Source organism: Trematomus bernacchii, unplaced genomic scaffold (assembly GCF_902827165.1).
Source record: "Trematomus bernacchii unplaced genomic scaffold, fTreBer1.1, whole genome shotgun sequence".
NCBI lineage: Eukaryota > Metazoa > Chordata > Actinopteri > Perciformes > Nototheniidae > Trematomus > Trematomus bernacchii.
Genome location: NW_022987739.1, coordinates 14,323,916 through 14,349,255, shown reverse-complemented (window position 1 = coordinate 14,349,255; position 25,340 = coordinate 14,323,916). Strand labels below are relative to the sequence as shown.

General features: G+C 39.5%; 1 protein-coding gene across 1 annotated transcript in view; it reads left to right on the top strand.

The window, feature by feature from the left end:
- fcho1 (FCH and mu domain containing endocytic adaptor 1) overlaps positions 1–25,340 on the top strand; it is a 51,663-nt gene that overhangs the window by 8,997 nt on the left and 17,326 nt on the right. Inside the window, 10 exon segments of the mRNA XM_034146946.1 lie at positions 3,949–3,999; positions 15,918–16,009; positions 19,429–19,503; positions 20,375–20,516; positions 20,785–20,937; positions 22,281–22,385; positions 23,779–23,877; positions 24,431–24,527; positions 24,745–24,862; positions 25,014–25,038. Of these exon segments, the coding sequence (XP_034002837.1) occupies positions 3,973–3,999; positions 15,918–16,009; positions 19,429–19,503; positions 20,375–20,516; positions 20,785–20,937; positions 22,281–22,385; positions 23,779–23,877; positions 24,431–24,527; positions 24,745–24,862; positions 25,014–25,038 (933 nt within the window). The 5' untranslated portion in view covers positions 3,949–3,972.

The window sequence follows — 25,340 nt, the reverse complement described above, 5'->3', positions numbered from 1 at the left end:
ATGTCATGCGGTACCCGGAACGAAATGGACCAATCCCGAAGAGCCGTTACGTTACGTCCGCGGAGCCGTTACGTTAAGCCCCCGCTGATTGGTCCAAATTGACCGATCCACGGACTTCCTCACACACACATCTGTGTGCAGGGAGCAGGCAGCTCAGCTGATTTCTCCTCCCTGGCTGCAGGCTGATAACAGACAGTTGGGATCGCGGCAAAATTCTCTCTGCAGACCCATTCTCACAGCGTTTATCAACCTTTTTCTTACTCAATATCAAGCCACACTTATTGTTTTTACTTCGGATGTGAGTTTGTGTGTGCTCAGGATGAGTTTGGCTGTGTTTCGCTGTGTATCCTAAACAAGGAAACAACACCTCCACGGAGCTCAGCGCGATTCACAACGTCCCGACCAATCAGAGCACACTGTGCTCACAGGGAGGGTGGGGGCTGGAGCTATTGGAGCTACAACGAGCCGTTAAAGGCAAATAGTGAAATTCAGTGAATACAAGTAGTTTACAGAGATGCTGTATGAGAAACCAATGTGAGTTTGGAAAAATGCACAATATAAATCTATTTTAGTATACCTCAACAATGGAATTATGATCAGTGGAAATGGCCATGACACCTCTCCTTTAAGTCCTAATTTTTCATGGCAGCCATCTGTGTGTTGTCAGGCAGTTTGAGGACGGCAGAGAGCAAAAGAAGGGGTCGGTGTGTCTCGATTGATGAGGCTGGTTGCTTGTATCTCTACTGGCTGTTTGCTGATGATATGATCCTCACCTCAAACCGTGTGTTTCGTTTCTTACCCTCCTATCTGTGTGACTGTGCTGCTCTCTCTCGCTCCACACTCTCTGATCCTGTGAGAGAGAATATAGACAGATTGACAGGGAAACAGGATTACAGGACATGCATAGTATGTATATCAGAATAGTTAACATCTTCACTTTTACTTCATTTTTTTATTTGGAGCAGTCCTTGCCTTTTTGTTCTTAAAAACCTGTCCCTTAACTATTTAAAAAGTAAGAATCCAATTCAAAGAAAAGGCTAGATTATAGGAAATAAATGTGGGTCAGACCTCTGTGGAGGAGTCTGTTCCTCCAGGTCTGCAATGCATCAATAACCACACTGACTTTTTACGAATCCAGTTTCACTTGGCAACATTTTACTTCGATGGCTACATACCATTAGCATTCGGAAATAATTGATATTGGAAGAAACCAAATGTGTGAAGCACTAAGTTTTGTATTGACCACTTCGTTTTTTCACTTTTGTGGTTTTTTTTGTACTTCTTGCCTTTTTCAGAACTAACAGACAGAATTGAAACGTATAAATGTATCTGTCTGTGCCCTGATAACTTGAAATGTTAATTTGCATTTCCAGACCTGCAGTCCTTGTAGAAATGGTCCACGTCATTGTACTTAATCATCTTCTTATATTCAATTATTGGAATAATAACAATATTTGTTTTCCCCCTGATCTGAGAACACCATTATTAGCTACCAGTTTATAAAGACACTTAGATCAATACACAGAGGCAACTCAAAATATCTAGTAAATGTACATTTATTTATATATTGACGTTTCCCCTCTAACTCTCTGTTTATGTTTCTCACAGTAAAGTATCTGTGGTGGAGATTTGCTGCTGTGATTAATATGTACATGGGGACAGGCACAGAAAGACCAACATTTGTGCAGGCATTTAATTTTATGAATAAAAAATGATCTTGAGCATGAGGAATCAAGGTCACAGTGTGTCCCACTTCTTCTCGGGGCTTTGTTAGCCTCAGAGCTGATTTCAGCTGAGCGTTTAGTGAGAAGCAGATGGAGAATGCTGGATGTCAGCTTCTTCTACACATCCCACCATGGCTGCTACCCACATGGGGTCCCGCTGCACACCTCTCTCTGCCTTCTTGTTTCTGGATCGTGCTGAGTCAAAACAGTAAAGATGAAAACAAAACGGCTAATTAGCTCAGATCTACTGTATGTTTCAGTATGCCACACCAGACTGTTTCAATAAGAGAACAACAGGCTTCTGTCATCCCTCACCATCACAGCGTTTTTATCTCTTGCCCCCCTTTGTCCCCTCTCTCTGCTCCTCTGAAAACCATCTGGTGGTTTGTTCAGGATCTCTCTCCCTGCATGGGTATTCTGTATTATTTTGCAGTATGCTGGTGACCTTTAGAAATCTCTCTTCACTGATTGGCTGTGTTTATGTTCCTCTCTGGTTTGTTTTATTTAAGGCATACCTTTACTGCAGAGCTTGGCGAACATGGACATGATTTTTATATCAATATCGCGACCAGTTGGAGTTAATATTTAACATTTCAAAAATCATTCAACCTTCAAGAATTTTACCGTATAAGAAACTGTAACCGTACCAAAGATTTATGAAGTTTTTTTGTATAAAATAATGTAGATATTGTTACTGTAGAAAGCAACCCTATACACCAAGTCAAAGATCCATCAAGCATAATTTGTTGTAAAATCTTTTGCCTTCTGATATGTAAATGTTGTTTTGTCTATATTTCCCCCTTTTTCATCTACATTACTGCAAATACTGTTTACTATCTTGCCATATTCGGGGGTTTAATTTGTAATCAAATCTAAAGAACTCTCTCTAACTTTTCTTTCAGTGTTAATATTTGTTTTCCAAATCTCAAATATTCATCATTTATACAGAAAGTATGATTATAGTTTTTGCCAAAATAACCTTAGGATATTATACTCAAATTACAGCTGAGCAACACATTGAATTTATTAACATAATGAGTATATTACAGATTCTCTAATTTCCTTTTTCTGAATCCCACAAAGTCCAGAGGTCAAAATTAATTCAGTGGTAGCTCTGTATGAATCCTGTGCCGAGCTAACCCGCTCTGCCCAACAGAAGCTGTCTGCAGGGGCCTCCATCCCAACCTGAGCTAATTAACAAGGTGTGTGTGTGTGTGTGTGTGTGTGTGTGTTTCTGCAGTTGGTCATGCTGTGTGTTTCTGCGTGTTGCTGCTGCCAGGTCACCAGGTCTGGGCAGAGGTTGAAAGGGCTGTTGTCAGCACACAGAACAACATACACAGGGTCAGCAGTCTAACAGAAAACAGAGAGCCTGTATGCGGGCAGCCCTGGGCAAACACTTGCATTATAGATTCTCTGTGAAAGGGCATGACCATATTCCAGTGCATGTGTGTGTGTGTGTGTGTGTGTATGTGGTCTGAAGGTGTATTCAGCTGCTGATATAATCAATATAATCCCTCCTTAACATCATCAAATTAAAAAGTCATAAAAACACTGCAGCCTTGACAATTCAAACTTCAACAAATACCTGTTTTGTTGCTCTTAGTTTTTCTTTTTCTAGTTTGGAATAACGCCTTTGATCTGCCGACTTTTTTGTGAGTGAGTGAAATAGTATAGAAAAGACAATTTAATTCACAAAAACTGTAAGGCATGTGAGTCTTAAGGTGACTCAGCCAGAGTGCTACAGCCTCCGGTTTTACAAGATGTAATCATCTCCTCCGCACAATCCCTGCATCGATGTATCTCTCCTCCCCTGTATTCCCTCACCACCCGCCCCCATCACTCCTCCTCCCTCCTCCCTGCTTCCTTCCTCCGCTCCCTCCATCCTCTGAGTATATCCTTTGAAATCATTTGTTAGGCTCTCCTCTGCCCTCCCTTAGGACTTCCCTTCCTGCATCAAAGGTGTCCTGGGAGGTTTTGTAAAGTCAGCTTTTTTTATGTGTGATTCCGAAGGATTATAATGCTGCCGTTTATAGTCAGAGGGCAGAGAAAAGGCTGAAGATCAACTTTTTACAGATTGTCATAAGGAATCCAAAAGGCATCTCTCAAGGTTATTTCACCAATCCCTCAAGACTGTGATGCAGAGAAAATGCATGTCGAGCAGATCACATAAGAAAACTCTTAATGCCACTTTCTCTAACACTTCTTCCCTCTACCTCCTTCACAGATCGCCGTGAATCTCGGAGTGAAGATGGCCTTATTTAAGAACAACTTCTGGGTAAGTGTCTGGATTCCATCTTTAAATGAGTCCATATGATGTTATTGTTATATTGATGTTCATACCTTGAGCCACATATGAATAAGGAACCTGTTGTATTCGCATCACGACCATGAGCCTTTAAACTTCACCTATATATGTTTAGCTACGCCTCTGGTCTTCTGCTGATCATCAAATACACACTGCTGTCTTCTGCCTTCAATCATTAGCAAAAAGCCCAGAGAAGGATGTTTTCATCAATCTGTTGATATTCTGCTACATGGATGGCAATGGCATTCATATCATTCTTGTTATCAGACATAATGCCACTTTTTCGGGCACTACAAAAGCTGAGTTTCTGTACCAATACCATAATCAAGCTTTTTTATAAACCTTAGATTGGGGAATATAAATTTGTTGTACAAGCAAATGCTATCTGGAGATGAAGGCTGTTAGATGCAATTGAAAAGTTGCAGAGAAATCAAAAAATTGCATCGTGGAAATATCGTTTTTATTTTATTGAATAGTTTCTAATTTAATAAAATACACTAGAGTGTTTCTTGATTTCAATGACAGCTAATTTTACTGACTCTATCAACTTACACATACATGAGACATTTGGAAATGTATTTTGCTCAGCAAGTACTCTGGTTTGATTCTTTAATCTCTGAAGGAAAGTTTTGTCAAATCAAAAACACAATTTGATAGAAAGTTGAAACTGCTTCAGGTGTTCCCATGTCGCTCCACAGATATCCTATGTATTAATATTCTGACGGTAAAATCCAATATTCTCATAAAGTGATATCAAAAACTCTTGAATGCAGTGTCAACAAAAAGCCGATAACACAAAAAGCCTTAAGGGCCTCCAATAGGATTTATAATATTGAATGCTTTAGATTTTACAAGTATAATCTGGTAATTGAACATAGCAGTACAAATTCACTGAGGCAGTATTTAGATGAATGTGTGCAGTAATTAATGGAGTCATTAGCAACTTCACAGATGTGTAGATGGAGGAAGGAAAGCTGTCTTTAATCCCCCCAACTCCACCCTTGTCAGCTGTTACAAGGTCTCTATCTCTTCCTCATTTTTCTTCTCCATCCTCACTTTCTCCTCTCTTCTCTTCCCCCGCACACCTGCATCTATTTCAGGTGCGCCCTACTTCTTCTCCATTGCCTCATCACTCTTAGAAAAGTCCTCAGTAATATTTTACCAGTTGAACTCTAAAATGAGGCACTCAGAACCAGACATGAGATTCAGGTGGGACGAGGAGCATATTTAATCAGCATGGTTTAAAAAAAGGTCAGGTTCTTTTATATAAGATTATTTCCCCTTTATTGAATCTGTATCCAGGCTGGCAGAGTGGTTGCATACAGACCATTCTCTATCCATTTATCAACGTCTGCATCTTAAAATCAAGTTGATTAGATAAGTGTTTATAATTAAAGGCCATTCATCAAAAATCAATAGTACTCAAAAATCGTATTTTTATGGATATGCATTTGTAGCCTTTATTTAACCAGATGAAAAATCCCATTGAGATCAACGATCTCTTTTTCAAGGGAGACCTGTGGTACATTGGTAGACCTGCAGTACATTGGTACCGCAGGTACGTCTTTTATACATGAATATGTGTCAGAAAACACAACCCTCTCTCTTTTCCTCCATACCCAAATCTCTAAAAACGGGGCTACAACGGAGCTGATACAGATTTGAAATAGTTCTGACGTCAGAAACAGGGAGCTCCGCCTATATGGGCAACTCTCCACCTATCAGGGGAATGGGGGGTTGGGCCACGGCCACGGCCATTGCCGCTCGAAAGCGCTGGAGACGCTGTAGTACATATGCCAGGCCTGTAAGTGGCGCTGGAGACGCTGTAGTACATATGCCAGGCCTGTAAGTGGCGCTGTAGTCTGCCACAAAAGCAGCGAAGAAGACTTCTCACAGAATCAGCCCTTGCAAAAACAGGGCTGGAAAAGAGCAAATAGAGCGAAATGAGGCATGGCTAAAATGCATAATCTGTTTGGTATTTAAAAAAAAAAATTCACAGACATGTTTTATATAGGTATGGCCCTACAATATATTATTCAAATATAGCATGATAGGTCCACTTTAAATAAGTGTGCTCTGTTTAGTTTGTTTTTCAGCCTGCTAAACATCCATCTATGATCCATGGGTATTGCAGAGTTTGTGCTGCAGGCAGCAGACAGGCCGGTCTGCAGTCACAGAGTCTAGTGGAAAAACAGGAAAAATGAGAGCAAACTGGCAGGGAGGGAAGCGAGCAGACAGGGAGTCAAGCAGCAGACTTTCAGCCAGGTCGCAGAACTGCTGAGCTTCTGTCTCGCAAAGAAGATTTTTAGCTTTGTCACACTGCTCTCAAATACAGCTCCATTTTATTTACCATTTATGCTTGTATGTGTTATTTGTGTGCTTGTATGTCTTTGCATATTCATATCTGTGTGTCCTACCCAGCAGACACACATAGCTGTGTAATACAAATCAGCCCTTCAGTTAATTAGAGACACAGCCACATGGGGACCATCGGCACACACAGAGCCTCGTCCTGTTTGATTCAAGAACATTACCCGTTGCTCACAGAGCCGCCTCACACGCGGCACGCTGTCCTTCCCATTAAGGGCTGCAGTCATGGCCCACAGGGGGAACATCGGTTATCATTAAGTACATCTTAGTCATTTAAGGAACAGTTAAGTCTGAAGGATCGTTGCTGCTTAGTTGTTCTTGGAATTACATTTTTACATCTTCAGAAAGACTTTATGCTACACATCAGAATCTCCTCGATAGAGATGAAAATATTAGTTATTCTTTTCATTAATTGTAAAGAATAATGTCCTTCATTAATTTAATAAATTGACAAACATTTTCTTTCCTCTACTATTATTTGAGATGTTTTGCAGTTGTGAGCAGCTCCTCTATTTCTTTCTGCATTGCACTGTGGGCTTTATAGCACATGGCACACTTTTGAATTAGTATGTATCTTGCAATTGGGAAACCACTAAAGACACCATGAAGATGGAGCTTGCGTTCCCACAGAAATTCAGTTAAATTAGATTTTAGGGTCATGTTGCTTTTTAAATGAGAAAAAGGAAATAACTCGATACTTTTCAGTTTATACTCTGCTGTGAATTTGTGTCTGCTTCACTGCAGAAAGAAGCCTCGCTGTGGGAGGATTTCTGTTGGTTGAAACGTCTCACAACTGGAAAATGTTAACACGAAATCCAAGGAGATTTTCTTTAACTTTTTGAAAGAACTACGGTCAAGATCTTTAATCTGTTCTGTTTTGAGGCTGCACAGTATTCAGTATTGTCTTCATTTCTAAGAAGCAGCTCGTACTCAGCACAAGAGTGTGTGCACAGAAACACACAAACAACACCCCGGGGGGTTTTATTATGCCTGCTTCTACGTTTAATGATGCCAATGTTGTTGCCCTCCCACCACTTTAAGTCATGGGGTTTGTCTCTTGGGATGAAGAACAGTAAACACACAGTGTCAAACTTTTTCCGCTTTCAATGTTTCCATGCTTCTCCTCTAATTGTATCTTTCCTCCCCTCCTCCTCTGTTCTTTATGTCCACCCTTTCATCTTATCTGTTCTGTGGTAAGTTGGATTAAGAGCCAAGATAGAAATCGATAGTAGAGTTATTGTATTTGTCATTGTGTTGCAGTGTGTGAAATGATTGTGGACAGCTTGGGGTTGGTACACATTTGTTAAGCTTTAGAGATTTTGCTATGGGTGATGAAAACCCTTTTTAAAGAATGTATTATTCACTGGATCAGCCAAAAGGGACATGCGGTTGTTTGATCTATGAACCATTTCGCATTTGATTTATCATGAGTTAAACTTAATCATGATACCAATATCATTCATAAAAGCAGCATTTGAAAAAAAAGCACTGTACTGTATCATGACAGAAGATAGGTGCATCTTTCCAGGAACTATTTCTCCTCCTCCCCAAAACAGTAGTAGTTTAGAAAGCAAACGGGGCACCACAGATTGCTCCGCAGCCGTCACTGCTGTCAGGTGGCTGCTACCTGCCATGAGATTATTGACACCTCTCTGCTGAGGGACTGTTCCGTCTGCTCGACCTGCCGCGTCAGCATAAAACGTTTCTATGAGTCGGCAAAACTCTCCGCACCACTGACAGACCGGTGGCTCGGTGATATACCGTCTGATGCCGGGCGGGAATGCTTTCAGGTTTACTTTTGGCATCTGCCTGATTTATTGCAGCTACATTGTGTGGTGTGGTGTGCAGAGCTGAAACATACGGAATCTGTATTGTGATCGATTGGTAGCCTGTCAAAATCGAAAGTAAATTAGATTGAATTAACCTGGGTTTTACCTTTGGGTTTTGGCCTCTATGGAAACCAGTTCAGCCAGATACAAACATAAGAATAACATACAAATGTAGTTTAGGGTATATAGGTAGATGCCTGAGAACTGTCAAATTGCCATGTCACATATAGCAAATGGAATGTGTGCAAAGAAGTAAACATTTGAAAACAAAATTAAGTGCTCAAGTCGTTGCAACATTTCTGTTTGTTCATCATGCTCTAAAATGCTAAAAGATTATATGGACACCTTCATTCATAAAAGTATTCTGACACAAGTTCAGAATAAATAACTGCTGTTGAATATTAGATGTATTCCTGCAGGAGGTAAGAGACTTAACAGAGAAAACCTGATGAAGCCAATTGCAAAACACAGTGAATGAAAAAATGTTCTTATCTTATGCAGAAATTCAAATGTCAAATATGCAATTAGTTCTGAACTTCTACAGCAGTCATCTGAAACTAAAAAGGTACAATTCTGAGCTTCAGTCCAGAATAGAGGATTAATGCATGCATTGTTTTGGAGAGTTGTCGCCTTTAAATTAATATGACAGTCTGCCCTGCCGTGGTGCCCCTTGGACACCCCCCTTCCCCCCTCACTCCCATTGCTCCCCGGGCGCTGTGCAATAGCTGCCCACTGCTCCTAGGATGGGTTAAATGCAGAGGCCACATTTCACTGTGTGTGCTGTGTGCTCTGCATGTGACCATTAAAGAGGGTTTCATCCCTCCAATTCTTCTTCTATTCTATTCTGGTAGTTGTTTATAACAGCAATCCCTCTCTGGTGGACTTGCTGGCAGTGTTTTGTCTGTGGAGTTGTCGCACAAACCTTTCAATTTGTCATGCAGACCAACAGGTCAAGCTGTCTCAGTCTATTCTGATTGTATTTGAAACGGAGACAAAGAAAAATTAAACGTCTCGCCCGAGTTGTATGTAAACGAGTATGAAAGAAACACGCATCTCAAAACGACCACCCTGATCATTTGCCCACGTGAAGCATAATTCCAGCTCTGTCTTCGGTCTTTTGTTCTGTACCTTTTAGTTTCATATGACTGTGGGGCTTTATTACAGAGCAGGAATGTCCTCAGACACTGGATCCGGGCTCAGACAGATTTGACAAATGGCCAGAACTAAAGGCAGTGCTATAGACATTGCCAGAGAATGAAGCGCTGTATTATAAAGACTGAGCCAGTGAGCCTGAGCAACACTTTTCCTGGTCACACATATGTTGAAATCCACAAAGCAGAAAGGAGAAGTCTCAAAAATACAAATGTATCTATGAATGGGCAGTGTTAGAAGGAGATCTTTTACTTCAGTAAAGCTTGCCAGATACAAGTGTTAAGATCCTCTGTAACAACTAAAAGTCTTCCAAACAAAATGCAAAGTGTTTACCTCAAAATGAAGTTAAACTACCAAAAGCAAGATAACTACATTATGCAGATTTCAGGATCATATATTTAATAATTGATGCATGCATGTGCTCATTAGGGCGGTGGTGGCGAAGTCCATAGGGACTTGGCTTGGCAACTGGAAGGTCACCAGTTCAAGTCCCAGAAAGACCAAGTGCTACCGAGGTGTCCCTGAGCAAGGCACCATTCCCTACACTGCTCCCCGGGCGCCGGACATGATGGCAGCCCACTGCTCCTAACACTAGGATGGGTCAAATGCAGAGAAACCCTTTCGTTACATAGTGCCTGTACTACGTAATGACAATAAGTTGAATCTTCAATCTTCTTCATTACTTTAATATTAAAGTAGCATAAATGGAAAATACTCAAAACACTTCAAATGTGCTTGAAAAGAGTACTTTAGTGAATGTACTTGAGGGTTTAGATAAACGAACTTGTCGTATTGCTGAGATCAATGTATTCTGCAGCACCAGAATACCGCAGGGACAAAAGTGTCATTTTCTGAGGATGAAAGATTCAAGTTTTTCATCCAAATAAATCGGTTACATTCACAAGCATCACCAACCTCTCTGCTGCAGTCTGCCGATTTACTGTAGCACAATCACACTGTGCTTCAATAACAAATGGGTAAACCTGTCGAGCAGGTTTCTTGGAAATCCACCGTTTATTCCCTGGAGATGTGGTAAGAGATGTGAAGCCTGTTTGCTAATTTGATTTTGATATGCTTGTGCTTGTTTCACACTGGTCTGCACCTCACTCTCTGTGTGTTCTCAGAGGTAGAGCATACATTCTGTTCATTTTATGACTCAAATGTATTTAAAATCAGATTTTTGGTGGATAATTGAGGAGAAATGTGTGCGTCCAGTCAAGTGTGTGAGGAGTTCCTGCTGATGTCTGGGTAAAAGAGACAGCTGTCAATCATCTATTATTCAGCAAATGGCTATTGTGTTCATAGCACAACAAGAAAACAAAAATGAAATGGTGGACAGTTGTTGGCCTCCTTGGTGCTAGACCTTCAGCTTTAACAGAGACAGATTTTGTGGATAAAATGTTTTTCAACAGTATGTTAAGTTCAAGACGGAACTTCAACTGAAATCCCTTGCTCTGCACAACCCAGACATTTAAGGCAAACATGCAGATGAAGGTCTTTTTATATGTCGTAGTGAAGCAGCTGTGATGCAGACCCTGCAGCGATCAGTTTGGTCCAGCCCAGGTTTCTCACTTTCTGTAATTAGTTTAGTACAAGCCTGAGGGGGAGTCTGAAAATGAGTCTAATTTAGAATCAAGTTAGATCAGCAAAACTCTGGAGAGACATAAAACACACACACGCACACGCACACGCACACGCACGCACACACACACACACACACACACACACACACACGCACACACTTTAAAGATGACTGAGGTGGAAAATGTGCTAGTTGGCTCAGATAAAATCAGTTTTGAGTTATCAAAAAACGATGTGACATAAGTGCTGTACAGCAACAACAAAAAATCTAATCGTAGGCCTTGTTGGTTTTTAAACATCCATACAATACAACTTTGAACATCCTTTGTCTTGTCACAAACACAGTCCTGAACCTCAGAAACATTCTTTGAGCAGGAAAGTGATGCTGGAGATCAACACATTTTTTTATTTTGGTGGCAAGATTGGCATTGATCCAAATCAATCATGACCATTTTAAATGACAGTTAAATCCTATTGAGAATATCTTGTTGAAAATGAATGAAAATATTTTTTTTGCGCAATGTAGCAATCTATCAAATCATGCTATCGTATCGACATGCTAACTTTATTTATTCATTTGAATCATACAGTATGCATTTCTTTCAAATTAACAACTTTGTTTTTGAGGATTTATGAACCAAAAGATAACAGCATCCCAGAGACAAATGACAGTATATATTTTTTTATATACATACTTTATATATTTTTGAATAGCAACACTTTAAAAAACAGTGGCTTTGCATGGACAAATACTTTTTCTACAATAACTGTTCCTTCAAACTGTTTTATTCTTTAGCATTCTGCAATATTTTGAGAGCAACGTGATGTCTATAAAGGAGTTGCTGTCTTTAACAGTAATAGATTAGAAAACCGAATTACCTGATCGAACGTAGAGAATCAACCTTTTCAGTGTCTTAATGTAGGTACAGTATATAACATGACTCTGGGCTGAAACTAGTTGTCGACCCATTTGTGTTTTCTTCCTTAAAAACCTTTACCAGGCCTCTGATTACATTTCTTACGCGTTTTGAAGCGACACTGCTTGAATGTCAAATGTACCACCAATGTTATGCATCAATTAGTTTTTCCTTTTACAAAAAGGAAGGTCAGCACACTTTTCTTTAAACCTCATCAAGTGTAATGGCCCGTACACCATAATAATAAACAGATTGAAGACGGGAGGGGAAACTTAAGGGAGCAGTGTTGCCGTCTGATTTACTGAGATAAAATGATCATTTCCCTGCTGCTTACCATCCCCCCTCCACACATTACTGCAGATCCCCCTCAGCTCTCAGTGGTCTTCAAAAGTCTTCATGAGAAAGTTGTCCCTGTACAGCTTTTACACCTCCCAGCCTCCACCCCCCCCCCCCCCTCCTTCTTCTCTTCTCCTCTCCCATCATTCCCCTTATTGTCATGCTAATGTGCTCCATCATGCGTGACCAAAACGGTCAACTTGATTGATGGAAAAAGAGATCTCCAAGAGGGGGTTTGCATATATCAGACATGAAGGATTTAACTCACTGAAGACTTGAGGAAAACATTAGGACACTTGAAGACACTTGAAGAAGACTTTCCGTGGGTTGGCAGCTCTCATGTAATGTGCTTCAGATTGTTTGGCATGACCCAAAATCCACAAGTACCATCTCACAGCGGTTTGATCCATCAATAACATCAACAGTACTCTTCATCTTGATCTGTATTATAGAAGAAGGACCTGTCACTGTGGTCACACTCATTTCATTTCTGTTGCACCTGCTGTCTGAGGCATGTGTTCCCATTCAATGAGCCATACGAGACTCTCTTCTTGGATATCTGCACATATTCCCTCCTGGAAGAAATTCATAGTTTTGCACTTGGCTGTACAAACAAAATGTGAGAGAAAAGGAGACGGTGTGAAATAGGTGTGAATGTTGGACCCCCGTCTCCCAATCTGACGTTGGTGTGGGTGGAGAGGATCTGAACGAAGCTATTTGAGCATCCGACAAACACTTGTGATGGAGAATTCTGGCATACTTAGGGGCGTCAAAACAAAGACATTGAAAGTTGAACAAAATGGCCGTGGTGTTTGGACAATAAGTATCTACTTTATGTCAAATTATGATGATGATTATGGAGTCTTAGTGAGCAGTTTCCTGACAAGATTATGAGTAAATATTAGAGCATTTGCAACGGTAAGCATACATTTAAACCCCTGAAATGCTCCTTGAGAAAAGTGACTACATATCTCTCAGAGATACCATATCAAACAAGAATTGTAACTGCCTTGTATCATTATCAAAGACCTTTTTTGAAATAATTTGTGCACTATAATAATGGTGAATATCTGGTCAAGCTATCTTTTCAAACAGCCAACAGACTATTCTGCGAGCAGTGGCGTACAAGTGTGTGTGTGTGTGTGTGCGTGTGTGTGTTTTGTAGGCTTAGACTGGCAGCTCACCTTTCTGTGGCGAGGGTAGAGTTACAACAAAAGGCGTCTGGCAACTGTCCCTGCCACTGAACACCACTACACTGACTGAAGACTGACCATTGTTTATAAAACAAGCTCATGTCAAAATATGGTATAATAACTCAAACCCTATTCTTAAACAAATTAAATATATCATATTTTAGTGGATGAGATAAAAACCCACTGATATGGGGATTTAATGCTATATTCAGTGTTATTGAGCCATACATTAACTTGAATTCATTTTCATTTACAATTATATTACATTTTCAATCACAATGTTTTTTTGCAGGGTTATGTTACTTGCCTCAATAACGCTGCAACATTGGTAGTAGTTATTAGAAAAAATAAATGTAGTTTACATAAATAACTTTTAGAAATGCCATACAACAATGACAGAAATAACATCTTATCTGTATTATTCACATAATGGCATATAGTAACATAAAAGGGCTTTATAAAAAAAGACAATTAAGTTTGGAAAATACATTGATACACTTATGATAAGATTTAACTCAATACTGAAAAATGACATGACTCAACTCCCCGAGTTGTCCGGCCAGAATCATTGCCCAGCACAACGTCTGTCAATAAAAACGTACCGTGTGTTTGTTGTTCAAATAAGCTGGCCTTTACTCTACAGCAAATCTGACATTTGTCTCAGAAGATGCAAACATTACTTCAGCCTGGTTATTTGCTATTTGTTATGGAAAAAAGACGCAGACTGGAAGTTGTGTCCACATTCTGCCTAAAGTGACATTTAAAAAAAAGAATTGTTTGATTTGTCGGACAAAAAACCAAATTCAAAAGAAATGTACCCCAAAGTACAAGATAGGATGCAAATCTTCACAGTTTACAACCCAGAGCCACAGATTATTTACCTTCATTGCTTTAAAAATTACTTAAGCGATTAATGAATTATTTAAATATGTATCGATTAAGGATTTAGATAAACTGGCACAGCAGCTACTGCACATGAAGTTAAAATATGAAAAAAAATTGATCGCATAAATAGATGATAACCAAAATGGATAACAGTTTGTTCAAAATCCAATTCTCCACCGCCTTTTGTCTGATTGATATGATCTCTCTACTGTGGGAAAAGGCTCAGGGAAAGTGAACGTCTGATGACTGAAGCTGAAGTGAAGATTTGAGTGGCTGAGCTGGCTAAGTATTGTCAGTTATGTGTCGTCAACCTGTCTTGAGACGCCTCAAAAAACAACCAATTCTCTCCCTGACCGCTGGGTGTCTAAAGTCCAGTGACCGTGTCTTTGCTTTGCATGCTCACTGTGCAGGTAGACCATCACTCAGTGTGTGTGTGTGTGGTATGTGTGTGTGTGTCTGTGTGTGTTTGGGCTGACCCTTTACTTGGCATTCCAGCCATTCCCCTGGTACCTGGGAACTCGTCTGTTCTCCTCCTGCGATGGTATTTTTAGGTCCTGAGAAGCAGCTGTGTGTGTGTCTCTGTCTGCTCAGACAGCCCGGCCGTCTGTTGACTCAGAAATGTGAGGCTCAAGAAACGACACGGTGTATTAGTAGCAGAGCTGCATAATTCAGGCTCTTTTAAGGATCATGAAGTTTGAAGTGAACACAGGTGTATGTTTGTGTGATTATGATGATGATGGGGTGTGAGGTGTCGTATTAAATGTGTTAAATCTGCTTTGCTGCAAAGTAGGCAACTCTTCCCTGAATAACAACCCAACGCTGTGGTTCTCTCACATTGCTCGACAAATGTAGAGCAAACGGTGAGGTAATTTCCCGAGCAGCAGCAGCATGTGCAGTAATTGAACCTTGTCAGCAAAAAAACAAAAAAATGGTATTGGGGTTCATTAAAGCCGTTAAAAGCAATCATGGCTGCAGCTAACAGTTCTTTTCATCATCAATGTATTACGTTTATTATTTTTCTTAAATAATCCAATAATTAGGTGATCTTTAAAATGCCTGGAACATTGGGAAAAATGTCCATCCCAGTTCCTGAAAGACCAAGTGATGTCTGTTGATAAGTCCAAACATTCCAAGATACCCAAATGCTCTAAGTCAAATGCTCTTATGAATGTGAGAAGAGACACAATTGGTCCTTTTTAGTTTTGTGATGTTTATCACAACAACACTTTTTAATATTAGCATGGATACAAAGCGATCATGTTGACACAGTACTGAATAAATACTATGGATAACTCCACCATTGAAAATCTTTCTTAATGTTTAAATCAGTCGTACATGACCAGCGTCAATTTATAAACAAATGATGTACTTTTGTAGAAATACTAATGAGAAATCGTGCCATCTTTTTGTCCGTTTTTAAGGGTTCCTACATAGATGCACTTTCTTCTTCCAACCATTTTTCCACTTGACAATGTCTCCGTTTGTATTATTTTGTCTTTCAACGCAAGGCGCTGCGAGGCAGAGATCTGAGGCTGAACCAGTCTCTTTAATTTTCTAATGTTGGTCTGATGTTCCTCGTGTGGGTGCTAACAGACGGTGTGTTTGTTTTCTTTCTACCTTGGCAGGGGGAGAAAAATGCCGGCTTTGACGTGCTCTACCACAACATGAAGCACGGCCAGCTGGCAACCAAGGAGCTTGCCGAGTTTGTCCGTGAGGGGTATGTTTTTGTGTATTTGTGAATATGCGTGTGGGAGGTGGTGTTAGTGACGGGACTCGGGTGGAGAAATTCTTCCTTCTTGACTCTGTATTTGAAAGGAAAGATGAGGGACTGTGCAAATGTTGGGTGGAATACAGAGATTAAATGTATTTTAGAGAAACTTGAACAAGTCGTTCTTTGTAAAAAAACAAACCACTTCAATCGTCCCTCTGCGCTCTGACCTCTGACCCCTGTCCTCACTACTGTGCTACTTTTGAAGAGCACTATCTCTCAAACACTGACACATTCAAGCCTTACAGGTTGGATTATCTGCCAGCTTCAGAGGTTTATTTTCTATTTTCCATTGCAACTATTAATCATGTTGATCAGTCCCCAAATTAAAACATGGCCTTTTTTACTTTAAGGTTTAACAGTAAAACATAGGGCTTGGAGAAAACAACTAACAACTTCTTTGATTTCTACTCTTTAATTTCTACTTGTGTGCAATGCCTTGTTTTGTTTTTTATGCTGCTGCGATACAAACATTTCCCAATTTGGGATCAATACAGTACCTCTTATCCTCTTATCCTTATCCTTAAAATAGCCAATTTACTAGCTCTGTAAATCAAACCAATAGGGATAGAAATAAAAAATGGTCTAGAAATACATCATAAATATGTCAATCCTTACATTTTGCTGTTAGCTTTTGCCCCAGTTTTTAGTGTGATATCATGTATGCTGCCTCAGGTGCATACTACAGACGCTTTTACAAGATTTTCCTTTTAAAAGAGTTGCCTGCAGACTTTTAAAAGTCATACATACACATATTTTGAAACTAACACATTAAGCTTACATTAGCTGAGTTTGCTGGGCTTGCTATCTGAGAAATCTGCTGGCAAGAACCCATTGTTGTAAAAATCTGCCACTGTTATCATTATATAATGCTGAGCGAAAACTGACAGCTCAACCAGCAATACCTACGGGGGGCAGTCAATCTACTAATTAAAATGGTCCCCTCAAAGTGGGTAATTTGTTAAATAAAGTACTCTCCTCTAATTAGGAAGTTATCAGTGAGTGAATTGAGGGTCGTAATGAGCTTCCCACAGGAGTTTGTGCTCTCACAGCTGGAAGCTAACAGACTGCTCTATCAGACCAGGGGAATGATCCTGACCCTGATTCAGAGCGCCTGCTCACATTCCTCGCGGGGGAAATTCACTTATCTGCTCGGACAGCAGCAGACAACAAATCACCAGTGAGGAAATGAAGTAGGGCCAGTGTACTGTGTTATCCCACAGGACGGAGTGAAGGCAATTGTTTTGATACATTCCCTCCATCTTTCTCTTTCGCCACTTGTCTTAAAGGTCATTTTGATATAGGACACCATATGAAACACTCAGCTAAAGTACAACAACGAGGGCAACCACATTGTCAAGGTTTCACATTTACTGCATGTTATATAGACTACATTCACTCTGGTATTATGTTTATTTATGAGATGTACTGCTGCTTCTTGATGGGGGGGACCAATAATGTTCGGTGCACAATAGACATGAGGCTCCAAGTAATGTAGAAACAATTATATTTATCAATAAGTGCTCCAAAACTAAATAAATCGGTAACTACAGTATCATGATAATCGATGAATTATTCTAGTTACAGCTTTTTTCTTCCTTTTTAATAATACATTTGTTCTATTTTCAGACAATTTCTAATGAATAAATAAAGGTAATATATCTACTTGTTAGTTGCAGACCTAAATCAATTAATGGGTCAATGGTGTTGTACCAATAGACCAGTTTTATAACAGATAATGATACTTATCTTAAGAAAATCAGCGTGTAGTAAGGTTTTATCACGGGTAGGGCTGTGCAATTAATCGTATTTTAATCTCGATTACGATTTTGGCTTGCAACGATTACGAAAACAACGTAATCGAAATAAAACAATTATTTTTATTTAAAAAAAAAATATATATTATAATTTTTTTTAATACTTTTTTTTATTGGTTTTTCAGTTGAATTATACTTAAAGTTCAGGGTAATCAACTGTTAAAAACATACTGTTCAATAAATGGATGTTTTCAAAGTAAATGGATAATCGTTTTTTAATAATCGTGATATCAATTATTGACCAAAATAATCGTGATTATGATTTTTGCCATAATCGAGCAGCCCTAAGCACAGGTCAAACTAACTGATCATCTGATTGAGATCACAACTTTGTCTTTTTAATCCTGCAATTAAAAGATAACTGATTTCTGTCTCACGGGAGCTGCAAGAATAAGTTGTGACCACAGCTTTAGGGTATCCTCTGTTGTGTCATTTTGAGTCTTACTTGTCTTGTCAAATTGTCCCTCTCTTTTAGCTCTGTTTTTGATCTCTTCCAACTCTTAAATTACATATTACAATATGCTTATTACATACCATATTTACATTATTTAATTTCATATTCTGTCCTTGTACATATCCCATATTCATGTATATAGACTTTTTGCACTACTTTTTATTTTGTATTTTTGTATTTTATTATATATGTTGGATTGTTGGAGGAGCTCAGGTCATAAGATTTTCATTGCCATTTCTACACTGTAGCTTTGTGCATATGACAATAAAACCTTTGAATTGAATTTGAATATCTTGCTCTTTAGCTGCTAAATAATCTACTGTGTTCACCAGCTGTTCTCTAACAGAACAGGAAGTGTGCCGTTTCTAGAGCCACAGGTTCGAGTGATAACATTAGTTACAGTTGCTTTTAAATACACATTTTAAGTTTGGAGTTAGTGTGCAGGTGTTCCTTTCTATATGGACAAATAAATAATGTATTTACCTGTTTTAATAAGCAATCTGGTCCAACTTGAGTTTCTAACACAATGTCTGCATCCCTAGATCTATAGTCTGTTTGTTTGTGAATCTCTGGAGCAGGTTGTTGTGATCACCCTCAGGATATTTGGATCAATGCTGCTTCCTTCTTTCTCCTCAGGGTCTACATATGGTTATTACATTCTGTGAAGATAGACTATATTGTCATTGTGTGCCCTTCACTTGCAAAACGAGTCCATTCATCATTTAGATGTGGCTTATTACAACATTTACCCAACTCTGATGAAAATGATTCTTCATCTGGCTGCCTCTTATTGTGGCTGCCCAGAGTTTGGGCCGAACGAAGCTCTAGATAACAGTATAATATATGAGGCCATTAGCAGAGTGAGGAAGTGCTATTTGAGTACATTACTTTCACCAGACTAAAAGGTATTTAGAAGAGTTTAAATCTTAAAGAATACACAAAACATTACTCTTCCTGTCGTGTTACCTGCAACTCTAGTAGAGATACACAAATACATAAAAGCAACAGACACACACAAACCGAAACATACAGGTTTTATATAAAAGCTGTTGTATCAGTTTTTCCTCTAATGATAATCTGTGTGTTTGTTATTGCAGTACTGCTATTGAGGAGACTTATTCCAAATCTATGAGCAAACTGGCCAAGATGGCCGGCAACGGAAGTCCACTGGGGTGAGTAACACTTTAAAAACTCATTACATATTACAGCAACTCATCCTTATCCCCTACGGTTAAATTCATACTGTTGGAAAGTGTTCGTTACTGTAAATATAAATGTAATGGTCATATGGCTGCATATGAGATATGAATGAGTACCATCTGCATCACCAAATGTTCATACTGTAAAATAATGCCCTCTCCGCTATTTAGCCTATATGGTTTCATACATACAGTATGTTTTCTATTTTATGACAGGTTTCCTTATAAAAAGTAAATGTATACATCTAGTACTGAGTATTTGGATTAAACAACAAATAGCGCCAACTAATTTATTCAAAGGTGATGGCATATAAACCATCAGAGCACATTTAGACATCAAAGGCTGATGAATTAATTCAACTGCTCCTGGCTGAATGATGAGAGTCCTGCATAAACACAAACATGTTTTTGACAGCTCAATATGAACGTTTTTGGTAATCGTACTGTAATTAAAATTCAGTTTCAGTGCTCAGTCCACACCCCTCACAATACCGATGAAGAAAAGTTTTTAAATGTTAAAACTCTTAATAAATCACACCTCATGAATTTTCCTCCTACTAAATTGGACTCGAAATGTCTTCGCAAATTGCTCAATTTTGATCAAAATAGGTTTAATAGAATTGTTTTTTTTCCTTAGCTGTTTTCTAAGTTATATTGTATGACTGCGTGCAGTTGTAGTTGTATCATAATGTTGAAACATTTGTATTGTATGAGCAAAAATACATGTAAGGATATTTCTGATTGAGGGAAGCACTTCTCTTGTAACCAGAGTATGGCACTTCATCTTAAATGAAGAGAGTTTTGACCTAGCAGTGTCATTGATGCTTCTGTACATTCTTCCTAGGACTTTTGCTCCCATGTGGGATGTGTTCAGGGTCTCTTCAGACAAACTGGCCCTCTGCCACCTCGAGCTGATGAAGAAGATGAATGATCTCATCCGGGACATCAACAAGTACGGAGATGAGCAGGTCAAAATTCACCGCAAGGTATGGGCCTGGGATAGCTTAACACTATCCTGAAAACTGGATGATTTTATTTGTTGTGCCTGTGTGTGTTTCTGTGAAGATAGACTATATTTTGTCATTGTGTGCCCTTCATCGAGCCTCCCTCATCCTGATCTAATTAATCTAACAGAAAATCTCATTACTGTCTCCTCCCTTCACAGTAATTGCTGTATATTCCCAAAAGTACAATGATGATATGTACAGGATGTCCATTTGTTTTGTTTTGTGTGTGCGTGTGTGTGCCAACCAGACAAAGGAGGAGATGGTGGGGACAGTGGAGGCGGTGCAGGCGCTGCAGGTTCAGAGCGGCCACCTTCAGAAATCAAAGGAGGGTTACCACGCCAAGTGTTTGGAGCTGGACCGGCTCAGGAAGGAGGGAGCTCCACAGAAAGAACAGGAGAAAGTTAGCCATCACTCTATATTTTCAGATTTCTAACGGTATAGAAGTGTCCTTTAGAGGAAGATTAAAGGGTTGGTTGAAAAAAATACACATTATCTCACTAACTTGTGTCAAGAGACATGCAGTTATTTTGGGTTGTATTGGTTTAGGTCTTAAAAATAGCAGGCTCTGATTTTCCGCAACCTCCCCGGTGCAATGAAAGTGATTTGAAAACAAGTTAACAGCAGCAACTCTAAGCTTGTGGCAGTTACACGGGATAATTATCAGACTTAAAAGTCTAAGAATAGAATTGTGAGGAATCACCATGCTTACTCTTCTTTATTTTAAAATCAGCTAAGTGTTGCGGTGCCCAGATGAAGGACAGCTGCTTTGCACTCTGTACTATAACAGTGTTTTGACGCTCAGATTGTGGTATCTTTAGTCTTTGTGAAGCAGCAAAAACAAGCACAAACATTTGTCCTAATGCAGGAGTGTGAGTTAGTTTACTTTCAGTACTGAGAAATAGTCCCTACTAAATCTTTTGACTCTATTATATTGTAGTTTGGGTGGACCGATTCATTAAACAAAGTGAAAAAAATCCGATTTTTGGCAATAATTTAACATCAATCAGAGTATTAAGTGAGTATTCAGTTCTCTTGTTGTACCGATGAAACTATGGGAAATAAATGTATATTAAATGTACCATTGGAGCCGTAGTTTGAGCACTCAAGGTTTATTTCAATCTGGCCTGTATTAGTGATTGCTGTTATTTGTTAGTGCAAGCTATGGCCCCGTTATAATTCAAATGTTATTCAAAAAAGCCTTGGCAAAAGTAGTTTGGCAAAACACTCCCAACTTAAGGTTCTCTTGTAAACTTTTCTGGTGCTCAGTCTACTTATGGTCCTCATTCGTAATTATAATCTATGTTATTGCTTTGGTATGCAACACCATTTTACTACCAGTATAAGTGAGCTAGGCTTACATTTGAGGAAATAATTAGAACATTAGGAGATGATGTGACATATTGTGTGCATAGTCCAAAAGCTACTCCAAATGTTCAGTGTCCTGCATCGATTTTCCTTAGTAGGCTCTGGGACGTCGTGTTATTAGTGTCTGTCTTGTGACCCTAAATCCATCTTACGTTTGTTTTTTGTTTTCCAATTATGAGACAAAAGTTCCTGTTTTATGGCTGTTACTTGTTTTGTTTTTGATGTACAAACTGAATACTGAATGAAGTAGTTAAATGGTGAGGCAGAGATTGTTCTCAGTCACTCACTGAGCTTTTCAGTTTTATGTCAGGTCTGTGAATGAGACTCTTTAGCTAAAGGCCATAGTTTTCCTCACCCTTTCCTTTCCTTCCTCACTAGGCGGAGCTGAAGTCTAAGAAAGCAGCTGAGTCATTCGGGCTGTGCATCGAAAAGTACAATCGCGTGGGAGGAGAGTTTGAGCAGAAGATGAGCGAGTCTTCGCAGGTCAGCTCTGACACCAGCTGGGCCGGGGGGCCACTTTTTCTCTCTCTCCCCCTGCTTTGGTGTTTTGATGTGTTTCTCCGTCTCTCAGGCTTTATCTCTCTTTATCTTCTGACTCACCCTCTCTGTAACCTCTCCCCAACATAAGAACTCCATCTTATCCTTTCATGTATTATCCTAAAATGCCTTCCCAAAAATGGAAACCTCAACCCCCGACTCCTAAACACCCACCCACCTGCACAACGTGCACATCCTGGCCCCCACTCATTACCTTTCATCACTGCCTCCACACTTCCATGGTTACTGCTGCCGTTTCCATGGAAATCCTTAACAAAACCCCAAATGAGAGCGTCTGTGTTTTACATTTTAAATGATGACTGAAATCCTTGTGAACAATTATCTCTGGTAATAGCTGTGAGGGGGAAGAGTCGGCCGTTAGCGTGAAGGTTGATGTGGTTCCTGCAAGATAACAAGTCAACAGATCAAAGGAGAAGTGGATGAAAACCTAATTTATAACAAATCACTGAGTTTTTATCAAATAAAAACCTTCTTTTGTTTGGTTCATTCGGTCCAGAAATAGTCAAAATGAAAGATGTTGAACTCATTCACTGGACATATTGGCAACGTGGAACCACATAGGGAACTCAAATGCTGACTGAACACAAGTTATGCTTTAAGACTTAAACTACAGACCAGTCTGAAATATATCTGTGAAATTGGCCACTAGAGACCTGGCACATGGCAGATGGAAATAAAGTACCCTGCTGAAGGCTGAACTCAGTTGTGAGGAGTGGGAGGGGAGTGTTTTATGTTCGCTCTCTACCCACTTAATTGGAGAAAATAAACTGGCAAAGCTCACTGTTCACAAACTCACTTCTCAAACAAAAGCCAATAGCACTATATCAAGGCAATTGCCCTGAACCAGACAGCGACAAATGAGCTGGCTGAATTAAAAGCAGGATCAAACCTAAATAGTAAATCCTCTCACATGATCACTGGTTTACTGACCTGGCAACCCAGGGCCTCTCCTGCTGGCTGAACGCCTCTGCAGCGGCTCCTGATGGAGCATATCTCCTTGGAAAGATCATTTCACTTCTATGTCGAGGTTAGGGATTTGGTTTTGGTTCTTACTATACTATACCTCTCTAAGAGAAGTTAGAACGTTTCCTTTTTGGGGTTTTATCTGGAGACATAAGTATAAATTAAAACTGAAAAGAAATGTGCCAACTCTCATTATAATATCAAAAAAGTTCGAAAATGTCTCTCATTCATAGAAGTCAGTTAAGCTTTGATGTTATGGGGTTGGTTTTGAAAGGATTTCATCAACAATGGATTATTAGGGTTTCACATTGTAACAACTTGTTCTTGTTTTTCTTATCTATGTGTGTGTTTGTAGAAGTTTCAGGAAATCGAGGAGGCCCACCTGCGACAGATGAAACAGCTGATCAAAGCTTACTCTCACTCCATAGAAGACACCCATGTTCAAGTGGGACAGGTATGTTCAACCTGAGTCTGTGGGCATCCACTCAGACGAAGGTTGGCAAAAGGTGCCCCCTAAACCCCCTCTTTGTTTAATTGCTTAGTCTTGTGATGTATCATGATTATAATATTTGATAACATAAATAGAAATATAGACTACTGTTGCTGTTTGACATACCTGCAGACTTCACCAGATACATTTAAACAAAGGTCTCTCCTAAAGCATGTATGTATACTTTTTTTTTTCTTACTTTTTTAAATATATGGGATAGCATCCACCTGATCATGTTAGAATGTAGGACTAGTGAGCAGCCATCATGTACCAGCATCACCAACACTTTCCTTTACTTTCCTCAAGTAACTTTTGCAGGAGTGTTTATTTAAAGCTCAGTGGGATAACAGGCACAACAATGGCATTTGCAATTGTAGTTTTTTTCTTAATAATATTTACTTTAAATCTCATCATCAATCAACAAGTTTTTAATAACCAAAACAATATTTTCATTGCACCATTGTTAATATCACAAGCTTGTTTTTAGTACCAAATAAGAATGATTGTTCTGTTACAGGTCCATGAGGAGTTCAAGCAGAATGTGGAAAACATCGGCATTGATAACCTTATCCAGAAATGTGCGGAGCAGAAGGGCACGGGCAAAGACAGGCCAGGTACAGTTCAGCTCACCAGGATTATTTCTGGCTCATGTCTAGTAGGAGTGAAATAAACAATTAAAATATGAAGACACCCACAATCAAAACAGTATTGCGGAGGTGGATTCATTCATAGTGAAAACACAACAGTGATTAAGTGGTTCACCTAACAGCCTATGTTGATGTGTGTTTGTTTTAATGTTTTTATCCTTGTCAAACTGCCTGTCTCTTGCAGCTCTGGTTGGTTTTGAGGAGTACATGACAGCTTTGGCCCCAGAAGGTGGGAAGAAGAGTCGAGCAAAAGCTTTCAGGATCCCCGGCCTCGGCAAGAGGGACAAGGAGCCGGACTCCACGTGAGTGTGCACAAACACACAGAGAAACAAACGTGCTGTGCTCCACAAGCTCTGATCTTCTTGAAATTAATCTTAAGTCTTCCTTTTTTAGCTGCTGCCTTCAGTCTGACTTACTATGAAATGCTTCTATGTGTTGTTTTTGTATTTGCAGTGACTCCGCAGCGCCAGAGACACCAGTGAGTATCAGACATAACACACATCCACACACTGCAGCTCCAAAGCCACTCACTTAATTATCAGTCCCGTCCGACTCCTAAATCTGCAGTTCCCTGAAGAGTAATGTGATTTAGAGCATGTTTGCCTTTTGAGAAGTGTGGATGCCTTTTTTAGAGAGAGCTGGTGGAAAGATAATCCAACCCAGTCTCACGCCATTTCGTGTTATTAGTCACGAAATTAATTTAATCTATTGATTCGTGTTCACCAACACGATTTTCGCATTTTTTTCGTGTCACACAGAACGATTTTAAAAGCAATGTAT